General features: G+C 43.7%; 1 protein-coding gene across 7 annotated transcripts in view; it reads left to right on the forward strand.

Moving 5' to 3' along the window:
* Window positions 1-755: 755 nt before the first annotated feature.
* MECOM (MDS1 and EVI1 complex locus) overlaps window positions 756-18839 on the forward strand; it is a 528305-nt gene continuing 510221 nt past the window's right edge. For 3 of the 7 annotated variants that reach the window (XM_032484613.1, XM_032484621.1, XM_032484622.1), the window contains exon 1: window positions 759-1137. In XM_032484613.1, the coding sequence (XP_032340504.1) occupies window positions 1101-1137 (37 nt within the window). In that variant the 5' untranslated portion in view covers window positions 759-1100. Of the gene's footprint in view, window positions 1138-18839 lie in introns of all 7 variants that reach the window. The other 4 variants (XM_032484636.1, XM_014562083.2, XM_032484662.1 and 1 more) reach the window with 4 other exon arrangements.

Consider the following 18839-nt stretch of genomic DNA (forward strand, 5'->3'; position numbering starts at 1 on the left):
CGCCTCCTCCTTCTTATGACCCGGGAGGTCGTGGGTTTAAGCGAATGAATGAAATGGCAGGCAGGCTAAGCTGCAGCAGGAGGCGATGGGGGCAGCGGTGGGGGAGGCCGGAAGGTGACAGCCGACCTCAGGGAAGACAGGAGGTCGTGGATGTCAAATGCCTGAGACTTCCCGGACCTGGGAATCAAGGATGATCATTACTACTTGATGGGAATAGACCAACTGATATGTTCCAAGGTTGGCAGAAAGTATTGGCATTATAACTAAAATCAAGAAAGAAACATTTATTCTGCTTTCAGCTCTGAAAGCAGAAGCCGCAATAGCTTCAGTAGCAGTAGCAGCGGCAGCAGTAGATTTCCCGAAGTTCAGGATGATTCTCACTTTCTCCTGGATCGTTCGCCGAGAGTCCAGTCCTTCTAGATCTTTAGTGTGGGAAAGATTTTAAAAGTCCTCCCCTCCCCCCACTTCGTGCTTTTCTCCAAGGACAGTATAGAAAATATCCTGCAATTTATGGTGGGCAAAACGGTAATAGCAGTGATACAGGCTTATTGGTGATTCCAAGACGAAATCAATCCTCTGCCCGAGTCTTTTCATTCCTTTTTTTTTTTTTTTGGGCGAAGTGTCTGCTCCCCTCTGACTCCCTGCGCTCGCTCCCCGCCCCCCGCCGCCCTCCCCGTGGCTCCCTTTCTCCGCCTCCTCGGCGATTGCCATCTGACAAGATCTCCAAATCAAAGTGATAAATCGCTCCAAACTTTTTTTGGCGGCGCTGAGATGTTGGAGGGGCGTCTAGCGCGCATGTGCGAAGGTGTCCAAACTGACAATGCTGGAGAGATAGCGAGTGTGGATTGAGAGAAAGGGAGAGAGGGAGGGAGAGAGTGAAAGAGGGAAAGACAGAGAGTGAGTGTGTGTAAGTGTGTGTGTGTGTGTGTGTGTGTGTGTGTGTGTGAGAGAGAGAGAGAGAGAGAGAGAGAGAGAGAGAGAGAGAGAGAGAGAGAGAGAGAGAGAAGCGGAGAGGGAGGGAGAGGGAGAGCAAAAGAAGGAAAAGATCCAAGAAAAAAAAACCCCAACCACACACCAGCGGCTGCAGGACTGGGCACAGCATGAGATCCAAAGGCAGGGCAAGGAAACTGGCCACAAGTAGGTGCAATATCCCTTTTCTATTGGCTTTCCCCCTCCTCTGCCATCTTGCATATCTGTCTCCTGCGCTCCGGGAGGGAGCGCGGGGCTGCCTCTCGCGCCAGGGCCCCGGGTGGAGGGCAGGCACAGCGCAGCCCCAGCAACCTGCCGGTCCCAGCCTCCGCGCCCCGCCGCCCGCGCTCTCGCTTCTGGTTTGGGCGCCAGAGGAACCGGGGCAGCCCTCAAGCCCGGTGCACGGACCAGCTGTGGCAACCCCGGGGTGGGGGTGGGGGTGGGGGCAGCAAAGACCGGGGTGGGAGGGAGGAGAGAGCGCGAGAGCGAGCGGGAAGGGGTGGGGTGGGGGTGGGGGAGAGGAGATGCGAGAGTCTCCCCCTCCCCTCCCCTTCCCCCCAGGCGAAGGAGAGTTGCCTCTGGCCAACCAGCTAGTCCTGGGTGTGGGAGGGGGAGCGGGGGATGGGGGGGTGGCCTGGGGAAGGGAGCCTTTTCGGGCCACGGTTTGTTTCTGGGGTTTGGGGTGGGTGGCAGGCTCGGAGGGAGCCACAGTGGCGGCCCAGTGGCGGCGGTAGCGGCGGGTAGCAGTGGTGGAGTTGGGAAAAGTTGAGAGGCGGCCGCTGGAAGTTGCGCGGGCTGGCGGGCTGCGCCGAGCGGCGGTTGCGGTAGTGGGCGCTGTGCGCTCGGCCGTACTCTCCAGTGTGCGCGGCGCGGCGCGGCAGGAGGACTGGGGTGGGGACTAGGGGAGACCAGGGTGGAGGCTATAGTCTCGAGTGTGTGTGTGTATGTATGTGTGTGTGTGTGTGTGTGTGTGTGTGTGTGTGTGTGTGTGTGTGTGTGTTGGGGGGACACGGGCAGAGCCGAGCTATCGGCTCCGCAGAGCCGTGGGCAGGTGGGGAGAGAAGAGGCCCCTCGAGCGACTGGAGAACGGGGTGTAGAGGGCGCGCAGCCAGCAGCGACAGCCGCCGAGGAGAAGGGGGCCGAAAGGGCGCGCTCCGGCCCGCGAGCTCCAGGCTGGCTGGGCGCCGAGTGACCCCCAGGGGGCGGGCTGTCGGGACACTGGGCCGCGCAGAGGGTACGGCGGAGCCTTCCGCGCTGCTTCTGGACGCAGCCGGGGTCTCGGGTCACTAACCCTCCCCGGCGCCCCCTGCCTGCCCGGTGTGGAGCCGCCTTGGTCACGCGGGACAAGGGCGCTTGAGTTCCGGGCGGGGGCGGCGGGACTCCCATCCCCCACTCTTCTCAGAAATGTTGGGCGACTTCGTTGGGCATTGCCCGCCGAGCCTACACAGTTGGAGAATGCGTGAGCCTCAGCTGGGACTGTAGGCGACAGGACTGGGTTTGTTCAAAAGCTTCTACCTCGAGTCTTAGTTAGGGACCCAGCGGTGCCGAGACCTGGGGCAGTCTGAAGCACTACAAAGTGCTTCTCCGCAAGGTGTCCGCACATGGGCTCGAGCAGCCTCGGTAAAGGACAGGCCGCCGTTTGCTCTCCCCTCGGCTAAGAACTGAACTCTAATTGTTTTGCTTGGTGGACCAGAGAAAGGAGAGATGGGGGGGTAGATGGGGGTGGGTGGGTGGGATGTTTTTCCCCAGTGAAATTCCCAGTCTCCTCCACCCCTGCATTTTAAAACCAAGTACGCCCCATGCCTTCCAGCCTCCGGCGTCTCCGCCGCAGCCACGCGGAAGGCAGCGGCACCTCGGCGGGCTCCGTTTCTTTGGCGATGAGAGTCTGTGGTCTAGCCCGGCGAGATGCTGTCATCGTAGGCGCCTTTCCAGTGCTTCATCCAGTCCTCACCCAAGCACTCCTTCACTCCCAAATATGTTTCATTTCGCTCGGATCTCAGGGATCAACCTATATACAGGGCTCTTTGGTTCATCAGTCCATCTTTTTCTCTTTCGGATATTGTTCATTTCACTTTGCTGCGACAGTGTCAAAGCGCGTCAGTGGAACTCCTGTTTTTTCTGTTCGCTTTTTAAATGAGGCCGATGTCTTTATTTTCATTTGTGGAGGAATAAATGTACATATGCTTGGAGGCCTGGGGGCTCGAATTTCGACTGAAGGTTAGGCGTGTGTGTGTGTGTGTGTGTGTGTGTGTGTGTGTGTGTGGTTGGGGGCACGGAGCGGGGGTTGAAGAACCGATTTCAACTCTGCCTAAGTTGTGAAATGAAAGCTGAACGCTTCGCGCGCCTCTTTGCCTGGTATCCGCCGAAGTGAAAGCAGAACACAAAACCCTTTGAATTTTCTTGAGCAACTTTTCCAACTATTTTAATTGCCAAATTGTACGCTGCCGTATTAAAATATTTCCGCACGCACAGCCCACTCAAAATCCGGAAACCGAGCTTGGTTTCTGATCTGACGATACTTGTCATTCATCCAGTGGGAGACTCATTTATTTTGTTTCTAGTGCCTCTAAGAATGCCGCTACGGCTTTCAGATATCTAGATACGAACTCCTATGAACTTTTCTTGCTAAGCCTCAGGCTCCCGCTTGCGCTACTCCAGCTGTTGCCATCGCGGCTGCCTTTCTCAGACAGAAGCGCTGCTTTATGCAATTCTTCAGTTACAACTTAGGTAATAAAGCAAATCATATTAAAACTAAGGATTTTTGTATTTTAAAGCGCTATTTCCTACCCCTGTGTAGTGTGTGAGTTTCCTAGCGCAAGGCTGTGATAGTCGGTGACCCCTGCTGTGCAATCCAAGGAAAACTTCGAGGCTGTGTCTGCACCGGTTTCTTTCTTTTTCTGGGCTATGAAAAGGCAGTGTGGCCAGCATACTTAAAAAACAAAACAAAACAAAACATAAAACCTACCTTTCTCGTTGCAAAAGTAAACATTGCAGTGGAATCAAATCACTTAGACACAGTTGTTTTCTCGATTGCTTGTTATTCTTTTTGTATTTTGCAAATTTCAATGGCCAAGTACAGTCGCGGTCTTGGCTACCGTACAGGATTACATGAACTCAGATCAGGGACTACAGACCCTGAAAGTACCCGCTGAAGTTAAACTCAGAATGGATGCACAACCTCCTTCCCAACTTGTAGAGCCTGTTTTTTTCATACAATAGTTAAAACCGATAAATTCGTTGCAAATCATTTGGGAGGAATAAACCATTTCATTAAAAAAATAAAGAAGGGAAAAGCAAGAAGATTGACATTTGTACTGTCTAAAGCCCTTGGCTTTTATTCCCATTTTTAAGAAAAGAAAACTAAAAGCCAAGCTGACTCTGGCAGCGCCTTGAGGCTTCCCAGCCTTTTTCTTGGGCGGCTAGGATAGCACCTGGGCCATGCCTGAAATGCCAGTTGCAACTATTTTTCCCTGGTGATGGGAAAGAAGAGAAGTTGGGTCTGTCCAGCATGTCTAGGACCCGAAACACCGAAGGAACCCCCCTCACCCGCCCCCCCTTCTTTAAAGTGACACCGGCGGGGTTTCAATCACAGCAGTGAACCAGTTGCAACGACTAACCCCCTTAGCTACCGGCCCCGCAGAAGTCTCGTAAAGACCCAGAAGGCGATGCGATTAGCAAGACCCTGGCAGTGGGGCACTTGTTAGTTGTACACTTGATCTCTGTTTAAAAAGAGTCTCTGAAGTAGGTAAGGTAGATGAGGACCCTTCCTCCCGCGCAACCTGTAAGATAATAAAGGAACCGCAAGCTCAGATTCCAGCCTCCACTCCCCGGATGCCCATCTACTTGCATTTTCCTTCATCCTTAAAAAAACCCAGGTTAAAACACAGAGCTTTGTTTAAAACATACATTTTATTTGTTCATTTCAGACTGCTTTTGAGGAGGGGAAAAAAAAAAAAACCCGCTTGTCCGACGGAGGCAGAGGCCCCTTCTAGGAAGGCGGTTTATTTGCCATTACCTGACCATTACCCTGGCTTAGGGCTTCTTTATTGCGTTTGGCACTTGGAGTGCAGTCTTCCTGCAGCATTTCGATGTGTTTCGCCAAAAAGGAAAAAAAAAACTGTGTTTAGGGGAAGGTTAATAACGCTTTTCATTCGCCCCTCACACTCATCTTCAGCGCTGTGGAAGGGGACGGTTCATTAGCTGCAGAGGCAGGACGTCTGGAGAAAAAGACTCCATTTTCAGGTTTTTATTTGTAAGGGCTAAGAAGCCGCAGGTTTGGGTGACGGTGAGCTTGGCAGCATGTGTAAAAGCGTGCGTGAGTGTGTCTTTTGTGGGGGGTAGCCGGGCTTTCAGACTTTCTGAGCCGGGCCTCTCCTTACTACCCGGGGCGCGGCCTCCTCCGCAGACATTCAACACGTAGGACACTTATTGAATAGAGATTACCCTGTCATTCTACGATATTTTTGCTTTCTTCTTCTTCTTTTTAAGTTGAAGGTAGTAACTGTGCAAGCAATTTTTCTTTAAACATCTTGTAGTTGGGGAGTTTATTTTATTTCATTTCTGCAAATTGGGGCCAGGGTATCTGAGGCTGCAGACGTGGCCTGGGGCAGAAAGGCCACAGCTGGGGACTTCTAACTCCATCCTCCCTGGGCAAGGAGGGCAAAGGAGGGTAAGAGAGCACTGACTTGTTGTCCTAGACACGCCTGGCCCCATCCCTTCTCTCCCCAAACCACCTCCGTTTTGCCTCTGTTGGAAGTGGGCCCTGAAATGGAGAAACTTGACTTGTCATCTTCTGGCCACTGGCTCTTACCTTGTTCCCAAGGTACTCAATGCCTGGCAGAGCCCTGCTCCCAAGAGCTGGGTACACCCTTCCACCCTTCATCTCAAAACCCGCCTTGATGGGGCGTGAAGGTGGCGCTGGGGAAGCCCTAGAGAGGAAGGAGGCAGTGCTTACCCAGAGCGACCCCAAACCTACCCCCTCCAGCTGCTTGGCTCCTGGCTCCGGAGCTTAGCCCAGAAAGCTTCTTCCCTCTTCAACCTCAGAGGTGCTGTGTGCCTGGTGTGCTGCTTCTCTCAGAGCCGGGTTTTCTTTGATTGTGTACAGCACATGCAGACACACGCACACACCCTCACACTCACTCATACGTCAGGGGTTCAGGGACACTCAAGTGCAGAGGGCAGACACACTCACTCATTCACTCTCCCTGGCAGGCCAAGCCCCTTCCTAGCCCCGTGGGGCAGGGGAGAGAGGGGATATGGGGAGGTGGGGTGAAAGGAGACAGTCACATTGTAAGTGTGTCAGGCACTTTTTTCTGGAGAGGTGGTTAACCCTTCCTGGGCTGGAAGCTGTGGCTCGAGGCACTTTCTAAAAAGCTCTGTAGGGTCTGCTTTTCTTTTCCGCCAGTTGGCCCCATATGAATCATTAGTTCCCTCTTCATCCATTTGCCAGGGTCCTCTTTCTAAAATTAGATTTTCCCCTTCCCACTCTTTTGGCCTTCTGAGTTTGCCAGGGAATTCTCAAGGAAATTGGCTGGGTAGTGAGAACAAGTATGAGGAAAAGGCTAAAAAGGGAGACAAACAAATGGAACAAAACAAGAGAGGGTAGAAAGGAAGAGGGGCAATTTGTTTCTTCTTCTAGATCCCCAGTTTGCACACAGATGGGTATTATTTTTTTCCCCCAGTAAATGAAAAAAGTGTAATCCTTGTTAATTACCTTTGCTTACACGCCATACAAGAAACTTCAGAGATGTTTCTACATAAGGAAGAAACTGTTTACAAAACTCTTTCAAAAGTGTGACATATTGCTCTAGTTCAGCACTAAAAAGCTAAACACACTTACCCTCCTTTGAAGTGCCCTGGCGAGGGCCGCTTGTTTGAGTGCGGTTCAGATATTGCTGTGGGTATAACTAATGGCCTCTACCTATTTAGCTCAAGTGGGAGGAGAGAAAGGCCTGAATTCCTTGTCCAATGGGTCCCTCTGGAGACTAGGTTCTGGCTCCTGGCCAGTTCTGTACAATGTCAACATTGAATATTTGAATTCCCAGACTCTATTTAACAAGTTTCTAAATAAATAAACTCATTGTGTGTCTGTGTTTAAAATTATTTCACCTCTTTCATAAAAGCTACAGCATCTTATTACATTGGCCTTGCAAGTTGATTTAAAAAAAATAAACAACAAACAGAGCTTAAGGCATTTTAATAGGCAGACCTTCACAATATGTGTGTTTTGCAAAGACCTTCTCTCACGTGTGGCTGGGTAGGTGCTATTTAGAGGAATCTTGGGCTGTTCTGTGTGATGTGGTAGTGAATTATGATAAAAAACCAAGCTAAGTTCAGAAAGTCAGTGCGATATTAATCACATCTAAAGCGAGCCCTGACTGTAACTGTACTGTCTTTAGATATTTGATCATTTTGCCTTCTGGGTCCTATCGGACAGAGCTTCACTGATGTATCCTAAATGGATAGCCATAGAATTCCCCAGTCCATAAGTCCTGGTAGGTATGGGACTGTGCCCAGATGGAGTTTTGTTTCTGGGCATTTTTTCTTTATCTGTGTCTGTCTTTGTAAGTTGGAAGATGTCATCTTCATATCCTCATATTTCAGTGTGGTTTGAAATGGAGCACATGAATCCTACGTTTTTACTAATCTCTCAACATTTGGACACACACAATATTTTTATGCAGATATGAACATACTTCTTCTAAGGAAGTACGCACTTACTTTAAAAAAAGGCAATTTCTGGCTCTTTTGAAAGTGTGGCCCCCCATCTGGACTTGTTAGGAAAGAAAGTGGAATTCACCCTAATTTATGTATATAAAGAACAACATTATTAAAAAGAATGGGATTTGAAAGGGCCCATAGCAAAACCTATAACATTTAGCTGGTAACATGGAGACCTCAAAGCCAAGAAAAAAATACCACCAACCCATGCAAACCCTAAAATAGATTACAATGACCTCAGCCATTTTCATTTTCAAAAATAATAGCCATGATTAAAACTGGGGGAATGTTTTACTTGGAACCATACTCTTCTGCATTATTATAAAAGCTGTTTTGTGGTTAAAAGACTGTTTCATTATAGAAAAAAAAAAAAAAGAACTGAATTTTTAATCAGATTCCCGACTCTTCAAAAGCTCTCATTCTTGAATTACTTCTTATTTTAATTGTAGTTATTATTCTTATTCATCAGCAAACATGTTGCTTTTGGCTTGTATATTTAGCCAGATCCCTGACTACTAACTTTTGAAACAATTCTAAAGGAGAAATTTTATTTAGAGAAGAGATTTTTATTAATTCCTGTAGTAACACCTGCCTAGGGGTTGCTGACTATCTAACAGGAAGGACCAAAGCTTTCTTAACCTTGTTCAAGAACCTGCATAAAGGAATTAATTTTGTATGTTAAGGCTGTTCAAATTATGACACTTAGGAAAGTCTTCATACATAGCACTTGATGGGCTTTGGCGACGTGCATGCTTATGAAACAAATATTGGTGAGCAGGAACAAGCCATGTTTTCTGCTCATGATAATTACAAATGTGCTCATCAGAGTTTGAATCTGGCTTCTGATAAATCACTTACATTTTCTGAAGAGGAATTTTTTAGATATCATCCCCTCCTCCCTGTTCTGTTTTTATCCAGTCTGATTTTTTGAAGTATTTGAATGTTTGTAGTAAGCATTTTGTATGTCTCCTCATAAATCATGCCCTCAGGATATATGGAAGTCATATCTAAAATTGGGGCACATCAAAACTGTCTACACCAAGCCAAACTGGGCAGTACGTTTATTTTGGAAACTCGGGAATCTTCCTTTGCCCTTTTTGGGGGAGGGGAGGGGCACGATGTGAATAAAGAGATTGAGATGTCAGCATTGCTCCACAGGTGTTGGCACTGTATGCACACAGCCTAAATTTAGTTGTGCAGGTGCTCTGATGGTCATGATCCCTCATGTGTGAAAAGTTTTCTTTTAAGGGAATGAGTTTTGTAAGTCACTTTACTACTCTAGCTGAGTTGCTCTTCTCTGAATGCGGGGATTGGACTAGAGCAGTGCTTGTAAACTCAAATGCCTAGAGGAATTGACATGTACAATACAACAAATGCGTGAGGCAAGGTGGTATAAGCACTAAGCACTCTTATTTTTATTTAAAATTTTGACACCCAGCCTTTGTGCTCCAGAACAGGAGGCAGCAGTTGGGACTGTGACAAGCCAGGAGTTGAAGCCTTTTCTAAAGCTAACTGCTGCTCTTTGGGAAAGGGGGCCCAGGGCTGCTAGGTCTTCCAGTTTTTCAGAGAAGCTGCATATCTGGATTGTTCTGTGAATTTTCTCTACTTGAAAATGTTGACTCAGTTTAAACAACAACAAACAACATTCTGCAGGCCCAAGCAAACACCTCTGTCTGTCCTGTATAGTTCACGGACCAAGGTTTTGCAATGTCTGGACTAAATGATTTCCAAAAGTCCTTCAAAGTTCCAACATTTTATGATATCCACAAGGCTTCCTGAATATTACCTTGTATTTTTAAGATCTATATCTTCCTCCTCCCCCCCAAAGTTAATGTGTGTGTGTGTGTGTGTGTGGTGTGTGTGTGTTTTGATAGGTGGAAGTACTTATTACAGAATCTGATATCTGGCCATTTATCTGGAAAAAAGTCTTTCACGGCCCTGTTGTGTCTTTCTTTCCCTCCATGCTGCTTCATCATTAATTGGCTTAAGAAAATAAACTGAAACACTCACTCCCCATCTCATGGCCACTGGCCACCATTCTTCCTTATTTCTCACTCAACCCAATTCTTTGATTTGTGGGCTGGGGGTTGGGCAGTAAAACATTAAGAGACAGTCTTCTGTAATTTTCCACAGTAGGAGAAGAAGTCATTTGGCTTCTGTGGGTATAACAGAGGAAAAGTTCACCTCTGCTCCCTAGGAGGGTCCAGATGTCATGTCCTGTAACTGAAGAACCCAACTGATTTTTAAGACATGAACCTAAGATGGAGAAATTAGTTTTTAAGGGATGGATGTATTATTTGACAACATGGGGCTATCCTTGCAGGAAGGTTATTTATGTTCAGGAAACACTTGAAAATAAACATACATTATTCTGTTTATTGTCATGATTTGTATTTCTAGCAGAAGTGGTAGGTGAATAATACATAAAATTAAGTCCTGGAGACTAAAAGCGCAAAGTATGGTGATGGAATACTGATATAACAGATTCTCCCAATAAAGTCTGAGCTAAGAACTTTATAATATCTAAATCAGTACTAGAGTCCAGGGACTGGTCAATGAATACTTGTTACTTTCAGTTAACATTGTTGGAAAAATCATCAGATAAATCGTGCTTATAAAGCATTATCTGTGGGTTATGGAGATACCTCGCTCCCAGTTTTTACACCTGACACTGAAGCCCAGATTCTTTAGCCTGGCCTTTGAGGGCCTCCCACTCTTGACTCAGATGGTGATTCTGAGCCCAGGTTCTGAGTTAGATTGGCCTGGGTTTGAAACCTGACTCCACTATTTACTAGCTGGGTGAAATGAAGGCAAGCCATGTAATCTCTCTGTGCCACAGTTTCCTTAATTATAGACTAAAGATACTTAGCTCATGTGAGGATTTGATGAACTAATGCATTTAAAGCACCTTAAATACAGTAAGAACTCAACCCATGTTCATTGTTAGTTTATACAATTTTCAGGCTAATTTGTCTGTCTGTCCTAGTTAGTCCATTAGACCTGACTAGTTTAATCAGTCTGCTTCTCTTACTCTCTTGTCAGCCTAGCCTTGTGTTTCCATCTTCCCACCTTTGGCCATGATGTTGCTGCAGTCTGTAAACCTACCCATACTTTGACCATCAACATCTAACTCCTTCTTTAAGATTTAGTTTAAACCCTGCCCTCTTTGTGAGGTTCATCCTTATCACTTCTGGAGGGAGAAATGATTTATCTATGTCTTTTCATTCTGATAGTATGGAATTATTTTTACCTACCATCATTTGGGTATTTTATGATAAATTCCTTGTTTTTACTAAATATATCTTATTTTTCTAGCTAAACTGTAAAACTGCTGAACAGTCCATTTCTGTTTTGTACAGTGTGTGGTTCTTCTGTGCTTTGCATGTGGCAGATATCAGTACAATTAGGTGATGGTGGTTAGCGATGGGCTTTGGTGGGTTATGTGAACCCCTTCAATTTCTTTGCCTGTAAAACCTGTGCAGTCAGGTAATGTCAGCGCTAGAACTCTGGAATATCTGACACTTTAATTGCATACTAAATCCACAATTGGCCTATTTTGACAGTGATAAACCACCTGGAAAGAACATTTGGAAAGTAGAGTATTGTTCCTAATTTTCACCAATAATGCTCCTCATTTTGCCAGTGCAGGTATAACCCATGGCTTCTCACTTAAATTGCACATTGTTATTGATCTACACTTGATCTTAAGGTTTATGGAAACTCGGTACTGGACGTGATTCCAGAGACTGTCAGTGGACTCAGGGTAGAGATTGTGAAACAGTTTTTGGAATCATGTAAATCCTAGGGATTAGGGGTCTAGTCAGCTTCACAAAGGTCATCAGAAGCCAATTTTTTACATAAATTCAAACCCCAATTTAGACAGTAGTAATATAGAGCATAGAAACAAGAATTTTGCTGTATATTTTAATGTATATTTATAATTGAAGTCTCTTTCAATTTAAGGCTGACAAAATGATGATGTATGTTAAATCTTGTTTAACTGATCCACTTAATCCCACCTACCCAATGGGGCTATCTTAATTCAAATACAACCATGTCTTCTTCCTCCTCGTGAATCCCCACACCCTACTCCCTCACCCACCATCCCACAAATCTCTCATTTCTGTGGAGAAATCAGGGATATTTGTGCCTTGGACAACTGTCCTTAAGCCTTGAATGATTGCAGGGTTTCAATTCCTGTTAGAAGTTTTCTTCTCCCAAGACCAGCCTGGTATGACTTTTTCCCCTGCTCTTAGAAACTGCTTTTGAGGCATTGGGAGCGCCTTTAAATGAGGGCAGAGACTAAGAACCACAGTTTTATACTTTGGTGCTGATTATAGACTTCACCTTGGGCAGGAACTAGGAAATTAAGTAGTAATAAAATGTTTCATGATAAAATGATTATAAAAATGGAGGGATGGAGCAACTATCGTGGTTCCTGGTAAGGTCACAGTTTGTGACTTTGTTTTGAGTCTCAGACACCTGCAAGAATCTGATAAAATGTATGAAATCTCTCTCCAGAAAACGCAAATATGCATAAAAGTTTTCATATAATTTCAGTGGTTCATGGACTTCTAAATTCCAGCCAAGGTTCACTCATGTCAACCAGACTTGCTGCACCCTAGTATGTTTGTCATATAATGTCTTAAAGTCTTTATAAATATTTTTTCACTATCTTAGAAATATTTTTTCTGACTACAAAATTCATACTTTTTCTAATAATTTAAAAACTGTAAGAATTATCATATAGAAAATGAAAGTTTTTTATAGTCCACCCTCTTTCGTCACACACTGCCTACAGATGACTACTATTCATTGTTCAGTGTAAAGTCCTGCAGGTTTTTCCTCCATGCATCTATTAGCACACACACACACACACGTATAAATTTATAACTTTTTATGGCAACTTGCTTTTTCCTTTTTTAAAACTTAATAATATGCTTCAGACCCTTTCCCCATCAGTATGTATCAATGTAACCCATTCTTTTAAAGGCAGCAGAGCTCCCATCGTTTGGATGAGACACATTTTTACTGAACCAGTACCCTATGGATGACATTTGGGTAGTTTCCAGTTTTCAGAACAGGACAGAGAAGTTCCCCAAACCAGGACTCTAAGGGAAAATGAAAGTGAAATGTACAATTAAAGGAAGCTCACAGTTCAGGGTGAAGTATGCTAGCTTTGGAGCCATGGACACAGTGGGGCTTTGGGAAGGTCATGGAGGGCTGGCTAACCCTGTCAGGACAGATCAAATTTCCAAGCATCTTTACCCCCTGGAGGTCCAAGGGTCGAAGCCCAGAGCTAAGGTCCATCTTTGTAAGATCTTCTGTGATATATCAGTGATATTTCAAGCCTCCTGGATTATTCTGGAACTCATATTTATGCCCCATTTCCATTTTCTCCAGCAGCTCAGAACAGGCTGTAGTTGAAATGAATCCATATACCCCTAACTGGATAAGGATAAGTTAAGTTGTCAGGGTTTCAAATCTCCAGTTTTTGTTTTTGTCTTTAAATTGTGATTTCTTTGTTTGCGCATATGTTATCACACGCTCGTATCCTGTATCTACAGCTTAAGCTAACTGATGTGACTAGATAAATGCAGCTGATCAAAAGTTTTTGATGTTCTTTAAAAAAATTACTCACAATAATTTCTAACCTATGAATTGGAAAGACCATTTTTATAGGAAAATGTTTTTCACTGGGTAACCAGGCTATGGGAAAACTTTTATAATGGAAACTATCTCTTACTTTTAACTATAGCATCAAAAATATGACAGTATAATGTTACACACGAAAGCCCATCAGATGCAAAATTCCAGTTTTTGATTATAAGTTATAAACCAGGATAGAGAGACTTCTGAAAAGTGGTTTTCTTTGGCAATGATGTTGTTGATTAAATATAAAAAATTCAGAAAAAGTTATTTCAGCCCATTCCTTTACACAGAAGGTTACACAAATGGAATAGCTGGGTTTGGGTTCTAGCGGAAACAACTTTGCTTATTAAAACTTATTGGATTGTGTTAGATTAAAAACACACTAGATATTTTAGATTGGATTTGAAAAGGCACCATTAAAGGAATCAAAATTTAGTCATCTAAATCTTTTTAAGAAATAATTTACTTTGCAATTTTGATACCTTAAAGTATTTGTTCCAAATTCAAATTTTTTTCATGGTTGCTTAAAAGTTGCTCCATGGGACATTACTCTTGTTAACATTTTCAAAGCATATTTTAAATGAGCTCAATCAAATCGAGTCAATAAATTGTTATTGAGTGCCTAGTATATATAAGGCATGATGAACAAAATCCTGGAAACATTCACTTTCTAGAAAATGTTGAATGTCAGCATTTGATAGACATACATATACCCCTGACAGTGGTTTATTAACCGAGACAAAGATCACTGTATGCCTGTTGCTGGTTATCAGTGACTACAGTGTGGTTTCATGAGCCTGGAATACTGAATCCTATGCCTGACTCTTCTCCACATATTTTGTTAACATTGTGAAGCCACACAGCCAATAAGCTGCAGTGCCATTCCTAGCATTTGGGGGTCTTCCACCTGAAAATAATAGCATATTTCATTTCTCTTCATACCTGTCAGATGCAGGGGTCATTGCTTGCCTCACTGAATTAGTTACGCATTAATGCTACGGTTTTCATTCAAGATACTTGAAAACAAAACCAGGTCCTTATAAATACTTGCTGTTGGTGACTATCACTTACCCATTCAGTCAACAACAGTTTATCAAGCACCTGTAATTCTAGGTGAAGGGAAGGTGGCAGTACACACACACACACACACACACACACACACACACACACACACAGAGGCTAGGCCCCTGCCCACGGGGAACTCCCATTCTGAGGGAAATAGATGTGTATGGTCATATATTTCCAGATGTTGACTTTGCCATGAAGAAGACAAAGTAGGGTAACTTACTAGAGAGCACCCAATGGACTTATTTTAGAAGGGTGGTCAGAGAAGACCTCCCTGAGGAGCTAACTCTGACAGAGAGCAATGTGAGGAGATGTTTATTAAGTGTTTGAGGTGCAGCACATTGTCCCTTAGAGAATGACAGGCATATTCGACCTGCCTTGTTCTCTAGAGCAGAAGCAGACCAGGTGTAAAAGTGCTGTAATGGGTTTCATCTTGTCGAGTGCACTTACGGATACCACGTGTGCCTGTTGCTGGTTCCACAGCCTTGGAGCCAGCACACAGGTTTTTGTGTATCTTCCTTTATGGATGGAGGAAGTGGGAATTTTGAGTTTGATTTCTGAACACTAGGTTAGTAGAAGCATCAGAGAGCAAATTAGGTTTCTGGACACATAATTCAGTCCAGTTAAACAAATATTTATTGAATACCTATTTAACAGCCTGAGCCTAGCACTGTGTTGGGCACATACAAGGAGAAATAAAATCGGTTTCCTGCCCTTGAGGAATTACAGACTATTGGGAGCAACAGAACCCATGAACACATGTTTTCAGTATCATGGACTAAGTGCAAACTCAAGGGGAAAAGCCCTACTTTTGTTGAGTCATGATGATCTGGACAGTATGACTGATGGCGTACCCTGTTTCACATCTGTCCTGGAAAAAAATTCTTTAACCAATATTCCTCTAAGCTCAGAAAAAAAAAATACATGTTTCAAATTTGAGGGTTAAAATTTTGCATGTGTATAATGCATTTTAAGACATACTTCTAAATTTATCTTCAGAGCCTTCAAATGCTTAGCATGGAGGATATTTGTATACTGGATGGGCAATTAAATGTTTCCCGAAAGGTCCACCCATCACATTTGTCTGTGGTTAGGGAAACGCTGATTGCAGTAATGGGGTAAGATACAGAGTGTGACTGAGGTGTATGTTCCACAGTCTTGTGTCTGCACCTGCTCAAAATACAGTTCCCACACTCACTGGTTTTAGTGTATTTCATCCCTTGTGCAGCTAGAGCGACCCTTCAAATCACAGTTCAAGATGAAGTTCATTTTGGAGTCTCTCCAAGAGTTTCTTCCAAATCCTGTCCACTTGTAGCTCTGTCTGAGAGTGAAGATCTGATGCCCAGATTGAAGTCTGCATGGTTTCAAACTGTGCATCTTGCTTTTAGGCTCAGTTTTTAATCCAGTAGAAGATAGTGCTACCGAAAGACTGACAGGAGCACAGAGAACTGGCTCATCTCTCAGGTTGGCGTGTGATTTTCTTGTTTGTAAAACAGAAGTAAGAATAAAAAGTACGATTCTCTTTTCCAATTCTCTTTGCTAAACAGCTTGCTGTGCTGTGTGTATGTGTCCTAGCTAATGTTCTAGCCACTAGGCTTGGCAGGGAAGTCAGTGCATCCAACATCCTTAGTGCTGGACACAGTTTGAAATCCTTAGCAAACTCCCCATTTGCCTAAATGTGTAAGATGCTAGTAATTTCAGCATCCTGTTGATAATGCTGTGACATTAAAACACCAGCATAGATGTTTGACTCATGAAGAAGCATCATATCTTTGTTTCTTTAACCTAAAAATACTGGGTGGGTGAATCTGAAGAGGATGGGAAATGTCAAGGTAAAAAGCATTATGCATCCAGGGCTTTCAAAGAGCTCATGATCTGTGTATTGGATCTCTTCTCCTGTCCTTGAGTGATAGTAATCTCTTAGTCACCAAGGTTTTACTCTCAAGAAAAGAAAATATTCTGATACCTAATACAATGAGCTGCACCTTAGGAAACTTTCCAAGTGAATCTGTGGCATTGGCCAGGACTTGTAGACTGCTTCCAGGGTGTGTGGAACATGACCATTTATTTCCTTCTATGTCTTCTGTGTGATTTGCCTGGATGATATCATAACATCTCATTATGTAGACTTGACATTAGGAATAATCTTCCTAAGAGAAAAATGCTTTCTGCATCATTTTAAGCTCTATCTACTTCGAAGATAAGTTCTTATTTTCTTTTTAGGTGTGATCATCTCGAAAGTTCCGAATATTTTGGGTACCATGGTCATTTCTGGTGAGTGATGCTGGTCAGGGAGTCAGGACATAGTTTGAATCCCAACTTTGCTACTCATCAACCCAGTGTCCTTGGTCAGGGCTCAATGTCCTCAAGTATTAGATAGGAACAATAACTTCCTCTGCTTTGGCTTCCTCCAGACAAGTAATGTTTAAATAAGATGACATATGGGTAAACTTTTATAAGCTGTAATAAGCTGTGTAAATTTAATGTGCTATTAAAAATTCTAAAAATTATAGAACATTAAAAATGCTAGGGAGGGATTATCTTAAGGTAGACTCTGGAGCCACATTGTTTAGGCTGGCATTTTGGCTCTACTGTTACCAAGCTGTGTGGTCATGGACAAACTATTTAGCCTCTCTGTGCCTCAGTTTCTTCATCTGTAAAATAGAGATAATTTACGACAACAATTAGTAATAATACTAGTGAAGATTATTGAGCATACATGGGTTGTGAGGTTAATTCTCACACCTCTGTGAGGTAGAGGTTACTGTTCTCTTGGTTCTGAGATGAGGGCACTGGGGACATGTGAGTCATTCACCCTAGTCCTCTCAAGTGCAGAGCTAGGTCCAGCCTGGATTTGCTTTATACCAAAGCCTGAGAACTTAATCCGAAGACTCCACTGCCTTATTTTTTTCATCCAGAAATAAAAGTGGAACATTACAGTGCTTGAGCATTCCAGAGCTCATAAACAGTAATAAGATTTTGGATAGAGGACACCTTAATTTAAAGAAGTGATTTCATACAACTCCTAGTAAACAGAAATTTTGCCACAGTTTATATGAGTAATCTTCTCTGTGACAAGGGCTGGTTGTCTCTTTGTCTTATACTTTCTTCCCAGAGTTGTCTGCAGTATGGTTTTACATCACTTTCTGTTTTTAGTTTTCTTTAGAGAACTCTACAAATCTTTGTTGAATGGATGAATCAGGAGAGATTTCATTACTTCATTGCCTGAAATCACAAGCTAATTACACTTTACAACTTACCAGTGATGGTGCTGGATTCAGATTCCCATTTTCTGAACAATGCACTGTTGCTGTAAATTTGCCCAAGGTCAGCAGCGTATTTTTAAGGCAAGAAAAGCAAGCCACAACTTTATGAGTTTTTTCCTTTGTGCACAGCATCTGAAACTAAGTCCCATTCACCCATCCTCAGCTTTGTTTTAATATCCAGATTACTTGGACCTTGCAATGAGGTATTTGGCTAGTTGCATCATTGAATAATCTGTGGGATTTAAATAAAAAGAAGGCTAATAAGATCTCAGTTCTAGCCCTATTTTTTTTTTTTTTTTTTTTGGTTTGCTTTCTATGTTGGGGGAGAGGGCAGTGGACGAGTTAAGAGATGATACAATGATTCAAATATGGCCACATAGAATTACTTGGAGAGCTTAAATATACCAGTGTCTGGGATCCACCCCAAACCAATTACATCAGAATCTCTGGGGGTGGGGCTTAGGCAGTGGGGAGCAGTGAGTCCTGGATATAAGGAAACTGGGAAGAAGGAGGTCATTTTGATTAAAGAATTAGGGAGATAGCAGCGATAGTAAGGTGGCTCCAAATGCTACCTTTGGGGGTGATGCCAGGTCTGCGTACATCTTAATATATGGCTTCCTTTCAGTTTTCACAGGTACAGAATTGGAATCTGAGAATATTCTCTTAGCATTTAGCTCCATGAACTTGCTTTCTGCCTGTAGTTTCTGGCCTTTGTAGCAGTAACACATGAGAGCTTTCTAGTTGTGAATGGCCATTGTTAGCGAGACTTCATCACAGAGAATGGATGATCTTTTGAGAGTCCAGGAGCACTGACATCTTTTTGACCGTTTTGATCTGGTAGCCATTTCTGAGGAGACAATAATGTTTTTCAGTTTAAAAAACAACAACAGAAACAACCTGAACAGAGACAGAATCAGCAGCTGCTTTGTGAGAGAGCATTTCCAGATTGCTAGTCTCTTTGGTCTTTTGGTTTTCTAGAATCCCAGACACAAATGCTTCTACCAACCTTCCCATGCAAAGAGAGTGCTGGAATCCAATTCCAGAGTAGGCTGGGAGGGAAAACAGAAACATGAATTGTGAAAAAATAGATGTCTCTACTCAGAAATGTTAAAAAAGCAGAGTATGCTTTCAGGTAGGTATTGTGCTATATTTTAAGAATTTGGATGT

Source organism: Camelus ferus, chromosome 1 (genome assembly GCF_009834535.1).
Source record: "Camelus ferus isolate YT-003-E chromosome 1, BCGSAC_Cfer_1.0, whole genome shotgun sequence".
Taxonomy (NCBI): Eukaryota; Metazoa; Chordata; class Mammalia; order Artiodactyla; family Camelidae; genus Camelus; species Camelus ferus.